Genomic DNA, 7,581 nt, shown 5'->3' with positions numbered 1-7,581 from the left:
ACAGGCTGCCGCCGAGAAGCTGCGCAAGGAAGCCGAGCAGGAGGCGGCGCGGCGGGCGCAGGCGGAGCAGGCGGCCCTGCGGCAGAAGCAGGCGGCCGACGCCGAGATGGAGAAGCACAAGCAGTTCGCCGAGCAGGCGCTGCGGCAGAAGGCGCAGGTCGAGCAGGAGCTGACGGCTCTGCGGCTGCAGCTGGAGGAGACCGACCACCAGAAGAGCATCCTGGACGAGGAGCTGCAGCGACTGAAGGCGGAGGTGACGGAGGCGGCCCGCCAGCGCGGCCAGGTGGAGGAAGAGCTGTTCTCGCTGCGCGTGCAGATGGAGGAGCTGGGCAAGCTCAAGGCCCGCATCGAGGCGGAGAACCGCGCGCTCGTTCTGCGCGACAAGGACAACACGCAGCGCCTCCTGCAGGAGGAGGCGGAGAAGATGAAGCAGGTGGCGGAGGAGGCCGCGCGGCTGAGCGTGGCGGCCCAGGAGGCGGCGCGGCTGCGGCAGCTGGCGGAGGAAGACCTGGTCCAGCAGCGGGCCCTGGCGGAGAAGATGCTCAAGGAGAAGATGCAGGCGGTGCAGGAGGCCACGCGGCTCAAGGCGGAGGCGGAGCTGCTGCAGCAGCAGAAGGAGCTCGCCCAAGAGCAGGCCCGACGGCTACAGGAGGACAAGGAGCAGATGGCGCAGCAGCTGGCACAGGAGACGCAGGGCTTCCAGAAGACTCTGGAGACGGAGCGGCAGCGGCAGCTGGAGATGAGTGCCGAGGCGGAGCGGCTCAGGCTGCGCGTGGCCGAGATGAGCCGGGCTCAGGCCCGCGCGGAGGAGGACGCCCAGCGCTTCCGGAAGCAGGCGGAGGAGATAGGCGACAGGCTGTACCGCACGGAGCTCGCCACGCAGGAGAAGGAGACGCTGGTGCAGACGCTCGAGACCCAGCGGCAACAAAGCGACCAGGATGCCGAGCGCCTGCGGGAGGCCATCGCGGAGCTGGAGTGCGAGAAGGACAAGCTCAAGCAGGAGGCGCAGCTGCTGCAGCTCAAGTCTGAGGAGGTATCTCCCCGCGCGTGGGCAGGGATCGGGGGCGGGGTCTGCCCTCAGGCAGGTGCCCCCCGGGGGCCCGCGTGACCCTGACCGCCCCTCCCCCTTCGCAGGTGCAGGTGGCGCGGCAGGAGCAGCTGCTTCAGGAGACCCAGGCCCTGCAGCAGAGCTTCCTCTCCGAGAAGGACAGCCTGCTGCGGCGGGAGCACCTCATCGAGCAGGAGAAGGCCAAGCTGGAGCAGCTCTTCCGGGACGAGGTGGCCAAGGCACAGCAGCTGCGTGAGGAGCAGCGGCGGCAGCAGCAGCAGCTGCAGCAGGAGAAGGAGCAGCTGGCGGCCAGCATGGAGGAGGCCCGGCGGCGGCAGCGCGAGGCCGAGGAGGGGGTGCGGCGCAAGCAGGAGGAGCTGCGGTGCCTGGAGCTGCAGCGGCAGGAGCAGGAGAAGCTGCTGGCGGAGGAGAACCAGAGGCTGCGAGAGCGGCTGCAGCACCTGGAGGAGGAGCGCCGGGCTGCGCTGGCCCACCCGGGGGAGGTCGCTCCCTCTCAGGCCGCGGCCGCCAGAGCCCTGCCCAATGGCCAGGACGCAGCCGACGGCCCGGCCGCCGTGGCGGAGCCCGAGCACGCCTTTGACGGCCTTCGGCAGAAGGTGCCGGCCCAGCGGCTGCAGGAGGCGGGCATTCTGAGCGCAGAGGAGCTCCAGCGGCTGGCGCAGGGCCGCACCACGGTGGCTGAGCTCGCTCAGCGGGAGGACGTGCGCCGCTACCTGCAGGGCCGCAGCAGCATCGCCGGCTTGCTGCTGAAGCCTGCCGACGAGAAGCTGAGCGTCTACGCGGCCCTGAGGAGGCACCTGCTGAGCCCGGGCACAGCCCTCATCCTGCTCGAGGCGCAGGCGGCCTCAGGCTTCCTCCTGGACCCCGTGCGCAACAGGCGGCTGGCCGTCAACGAGGCCGTGAAGGAGGGCGTCGTGGGCCCTGAGCTGCATCACAAGCTGCTGGCGGCCGAGCGCGCCGTCACCGGCTACAAGGACCCCTACACCGGGGAGCAGATCTCCCTCTTCCAGGCCATGAAGAAGGACCTCATCGTCCGGGAGCACGGCATCCGCCTGCTGGAGGCCCAGATCGCCACGGGCGGCATCATCGACCCCGTGCACAGCCACCGCCTGCCCGTGGACGTGGCCTACCGGCGCGGCTACTTCGACGAGGAGATGAACCGCGTCCTGCAGGACCCCAGCGATGACACCAAGGGCTTCTTCGACCCCAACACGCACGAGAACCTCACTTACCTGCAGCTGCTGGAGCGCTGCGTGGAGGACCCCGAGACGGGCCTGCGGCTCCTGCCGCTCACGGACCAGGCTGCCAAGGGTGGTGAGCTGGTCTACACCGACTCGGAGGCCCGGGACGTGTTTGAGAAGGCCACCGTGTCCGCTCCGTTCGGCAAGTTCCAGGGCAGGACGGTGACCATCTGGGAGCTCATCAACTCCGAGTACTTCACAGCCGAGCAGCGACGGGATCTGCTGCGGCAGTTCCGCACGGGCAAGGTCACCGTGGAGAAGATTATCAGGATCGTCATCACCGTGGTCGAGGAGCACGAACAGAAGGGCCAGCTCTGCTTCGAGGGCCTGCGTGCCCTGGTCCCTGCTGCGGAGCTGCTCGAGAGCAGGGTCATTGACCGTGAGCTCTTCCGCCAGCTGCAGCGGGGTGAGCGCTCCGTGCAGGAGGTAGCCGAGGTGGAGGCCGTGCGGAGGGCCCTGCGGGGCTCCGGCCTCATCGCGGGTGTGTGGCTAGAGGAGGCAGGGCAGAAGCTGAGCATCTACGAGGCCCTGAGGAGAGATCTGCTGCGGCCAGAGGCGGCCGTGGCCCTGCTGGAGGCCCAGGCCGGCACCGGGCACATCATCGACCCCGCCACCAGCGCACGGCTGACTGTGGACGAGGCAGTGCGCGCCGGCCTCGTGGGTCCCGAACTACACGAGAAGCTGCTGTCGGCCGAGAAGGCTGTGACAGGCTACAAGGACCCGTACTCAGGGCAGAGCGTGTCCCTGTTCCAGGCCCTGAAGAAGGGTCTCATCCCCAGGGAGCAGGGCCTGCGTCTGCTGGACGCCCAGCTGTCCACAGGTGGCATCGTGGACCCCAGCAAGAGCCACCGTGTGCCCCTGGACGTCGCCTGTGCCCGGGGCTACCTGGATAAGGAGACCAGCACCGCCCTTTCAGCACCCGAGGACAACGCCAAGACCTACTACGAACCCCGTACGTGGCAGCCCGTCACCTACAGCCACCTCCAGCAGCAGTGCCGCCCCGACCAGCTGACGGGGCTGAGCCTGCTGCCGCTCTCGGAGGACGCTGCCCGGGCCCGGCAGCAGGAGCTCTACTCCGAGCTCCAGGCCCGTGAGGCCTTCCAGAAGGCCACCGTCGAGGTCCCCGTGGGTAGCTTCCAGGGCAGGACGGTGACAGTGTGGGAGCTCATCAGCTCCGAGTACTTCACGGCCGAGCAGCGGCAGGAGCTGCTGAGCCAGTTCCGCACGGGCAAGGTCACCGTGGAGAAGATTATCAAGATCCTCGTCACCATCGTGGAGGAAGCGGAGACCGTGCGGCGGGAGAGGCTCTCCTTCAGTGGCCTCCGAGTCCCTGTGCCGGCCAGTGAGCTCCTGGCCGCCGGGGTCCTCGACAGCACCCAGTATGAGCAGCTCAAGGACGGCAAGACGTCGGTCAAGGACCTCTCGGAGCTGGACTCGGTGCAGACACTCCTCCAGGGGAGCGGCTGCCTTGCCGGCGTCTACCTGGAGGACTCCAAAGAGAAGGTGACCATCTACGAGGCCATGCGACGCGGCCTGCTCAGGCCCAGCACCGCCACCCTCCTGCTTGAGGCCCAGGCAGCCACTGGCTTTCTGGTGGACCCTGTGCGGAACCAGCGTCTGTACGTGCACGAGGCCGTGAAGGCCGGCGTCGTGGGCCCTGAGCTGCACGAGAAGCTGCTGTCGGCTGAGAAGGCCGTGACGGGCTACAAGGATCCCTACTCAGGCAGCACCATCTCTCTCTTCCAGGCCATGAAGAAGGGCCTGGTCCTCAGGGAGCACGGCATCCGCCTGCTGGAGGCCCAGATGGCCACGGGCGGCATCATCGACCCCGTGCACAGCCACCGCCTGCCCGTGGACGTGGCCTACCAGCGCGGCTACTTTGACGAGGAGATGAACCGCGTCCTGCAGGACCCCAGCGACGACACCAAGGGCTTCTTCGACCCCAACACGCACGAGAACCTCACCTACGTGCAGCTGCTGGAGCGCTGTGTGGAGGACCCTGAGACGGGCCTGCGGCTCCTGCCGCTGAGAGGGGCAGAGAAAGCAGAGGTGGTGGAGACCACGCGGGTGTACACCGAGGAGGAGACCCGGAGGGCCTTCGAGGAGACACAGATCAACATCCCTGGGAGCGGTGGCCACAGTGGCTCCACCATGTCCCTGTGGGAGGTGATGCAGTCGGACCTGATCCCCCAGGAGCAGCGGGCCCAGCTGATGGCCGACTTCCAGGCCGGCCGCGTGACGAAGGAGCGTATGATCATCATCATCATCGAGATCATCGAGAAAACCGAGATAGTCCGCTCGCAGAACCTGGCTTCCTACGACCACGTCGGCCGCCGCGTCACCGCCGAGAGCCTGTACGAGGCCCGGGTCATCTCCCGCGAGTCCTACGGCCTGCTCCGGGAGGGCACCAGGAGCCTCCACGAGGTGCTGGAAGCCGAGTCCGCCTGGCACTACCTCTACGGCACGGGTTGTGTGGCCGGCATCTACCAGTCCAGCTCCAGGCAGACGCTGACCATCTACCAGGCCCTCAAGAAGGGGCAGCTGAGTGCTGAGGTGGCCCGCCAGCTACTAGAGGCACAAGCGGCCACGGGCTTCCTGCTGGACCCGGTGAAGGGCGAGCGGCTGGCCGTGGATGAGGCCGTGCGGAAGGGCCTGGTGGGCCCCGAGCTGCACGACCGGCTGCTGTCGGCTGAGCGGGCCGTGACCGGCTACCGTGACCCCTACACGGAGCAGACCATCTCGCTCTTCCAGGCCATGAAGAAGGACCTGATCCCCACCGAGGAGGCCCTGCGGCTGTTGGACGCTCAGCTGGCCACGGGCGGCATCATCGACCCGCGTCTAGGCTTCCACCTCCCGCTGGAGGTGGCCTACCAGCGCGGCTACCTCGACAAGGACACGCACGACCGGCTGTCAGAGCCCAGCGAGGTGCGCAGCTACGTGGACCCCTCCACGGACGAGCGCCTCAGCTACACGCAGCTGCTCCGGCGGTGCCGCCGCGACGAGGCCAGCGGCCAGCTCCTCCTGCCGCTCGCGGATGCCCGCAAGCTGACCTTCCGCGGCTTGCGCAAGCAGATCACGGTGGAGGAGCTGGTGCGCTCGCAGGTCATGGACGAGGCCACGGCGCTGCGGCTGCAGGAGGGCCTGACCTCCGTCGAGGAGGTCTCCAAGAACCTGCAGAAGTTCCTCGAGGGCACCAGCAGCATCGCCGGCGTCCTCGTCGACGCCACCAAGGAGCGGCTGTCGGTGTACCAGGCCATGAAGAAGGGTATCATTCGCCCCGGCACGGCCTTCGAGCTCCTGGAGGCACAGGCGGCCACCGGCTACGTCATCGACCCCATCAAGGGGCTCAAGCTAACCGTGGAGGAGGCCGTGCGCATGGGCATCGTGGGTCCCGAGTTTAAGGACAAGCTGCTGTCGGCCGAGCGTGCTGTCACCGGCTACAAGGACCCCTATTCCGGGAAGCTCATCTCCCTCTTCCAGGCCATGAAGAAGGGTCTGATCCTGAAGGACCACGGCATCCGGCTGCTGGAGGCCCAGATCGCCACGGGCGGCATCATCGACCCCGAGGAGAGCCACCGCCTGCCCGTGGACATGGCCTACCAGCGCGGCCTCTTTGACGAGGAGATGAATGAGATCCTGACCGACCCCTCGGACGACACCAAGGGCTTCTTTGACCCCAACACGGAGGAGAACCTCACCTACCTGCAGCTGATGGAGCGCTGCATCACTGACCCCCAGACGGGGCTGCGGCTCCTGCCGCTGAAGGAGAAGAAGCGGGAGCGGAAGACATCCTCTAAGTCCTCGGTGCGCAAGCGGCGTGTGGTCATCGTGGACCCGGAGACGGGCAAGGAGATGTCGGTGTACGAGGCCTACCGCAAGGGCCTCATCGACCACCAGACCTACCTGGAGCTGTCCGAGCAGGAGTGCGAGTGGGAGGAGATCACCATCTCCTCATCGGACGGCGTGGTCAAGTCCATGATCATCGACCGCCGCTCGGGCCGCCAGTACGACATCGATGAGGCCATCGCCAAGAGCCTCATCGACCGCTCGGCGCTGGACCAGTACCGCGCCGGCACGCTCTCCATCGCCGAGTTCGCCGACATGCTCTCAGGCAACGCCGGCGGCTTCCGCTCACGCTCGTCCTCCGTGGGCTCCTCCTCTTCCTACACCATCAGCCCTGCTGTCTCCAGGACCCAGCTGGCCTCCTGGTCCGACCCCACCGAGGAGACGGGCCCCGTGGCTGGCATCCTGGACACGGAGACGCTGGAGAAGGTGTCTATCACGGAGGCCATGCACCGCAACCTGGTGGACAACATCACTGGGCAGCGTTTGCTGGAGGCGCAGGCCTGCACCGGGGGCATCATCGACCCCAGCACTGGCGAGCGCTTCCCCGTCACCGACGCCGTCAACAAGGGCCTGGTGGACAAGATCATGGTGGACCGCATCAACCTGGCCCAGAAGGCCTTCTGCGGCTTCGAGGACCCACGCACCAAGACCAAGATGTCGGCCGCCCAGGCCCTGAAGAAGGGCTGGCTCTACTACGAGGCGGGCCAGCGCTTCCTGGAGGTGCAGTACCTGACGGGCGGCCTCATCGAGCCCGACACGCCGGGCCGCGTGGCCCTGGACGAGGCCCTGCAGCGCGGCACCGTGGATGCCCGCACCGCCCAGAAGCTGCGCGACGTTAGCGCCTACTCCAAGTACCTCACCTGCCCCAAGACCAAGCTCAAGATCTCCTACAAGGACGCGCTGGACCGCAGCATGGTGGAGGAGGGCACGGGCCTGCGGCTGCTGGAGGCTGCCGCCCAGTCCAGCAAGGGCTACTACAGCCCCTACAGCATCAGCGGCTCCGGCTCCGCGGCCGGCTCGCGCTCCAGCTCGCGCACCGGCTCCCGGGCTGGGTCCCGTCGCGGCAGCTTTGACGCCACCGGCTCGGGCTTCTCCATGACCTTCTCTTCCTCGTCCTACTCATCCTCGGGCTATGGCCGCCGCTACGCCTCGGGGCCCGCGCCCTCCGCTGGGGGCCCCGAGTCAGCGGCAGCCTGACCCCTTCCTGCACCCCGCCTCCCGCTCTGCATGTGGCCAGACTCCCCGCCCAGGTGCTGGGGTCTTTAATGTTTCAAGGTGTCTTCCTCCCAAGCGGTGCCTAAAGTTTAACCAAAAAGTACAGACTAACACGTTAACATGTATCTGTTGTCCAGACAGCCTGCCTCTTGGGGGCCGGGGCCAGTCCAGCCCCACTGACCACCTCCTGCCCCCAACCCCCCCCCCCAC

The 7,581-nt window shown here is 67.6% G+C and overlaps 1 protein-coding gene across 1 annotated transcript in view; it reads left to right on the top strand.

Annotated features, from left to right (window-relative positions):
• Positions 1-7,575, top strand: part of PLEC (plectin) — a 34,626-nt gene extending 27,051 nt beyond the window's left edge. The window contains 2 exon segments of the mRNA XM_024741027.1: positions 1-1,033; positions 1,135-7,575. The exon segment at positions 1-1,033 is cut by the window's left edge and continues 21 nt beyond it. Of these exon segments, the coding sequence (XP_024596795.1) occupies positions 1-1,033; positions 1,135-7,353 (7,252 nt within the window). The 3' untranslated portion in view covers positions 7,354-7,575.
• The last annotated feature ends 6 nt before the right edge of the window (positions 7,576-7,581 follow it).

This window comes from Neophocaena asiaeorientalis, unplaced genomic scaffold (genome assembly GCF_003031525.2).
Source record: "Neophocaena asiaeorientalis asiaeorientalis breed wild unplaced genomic scaffold, Neophocaena_asiaeorientalis_V1.1 scaffold177, whole genome shotgun sequence".
In the NCBI taxonomy this organism is placed as follows: Eukaryota; Metazoa; Chordata; class Mammalia; order Artiodactyla; family Phocoenidae; genus Neophocaena; species Neophocaena asiaeorientalis.
This window is presented reverse-complemented; position numbering and strand designations above follow the sequence as displayed.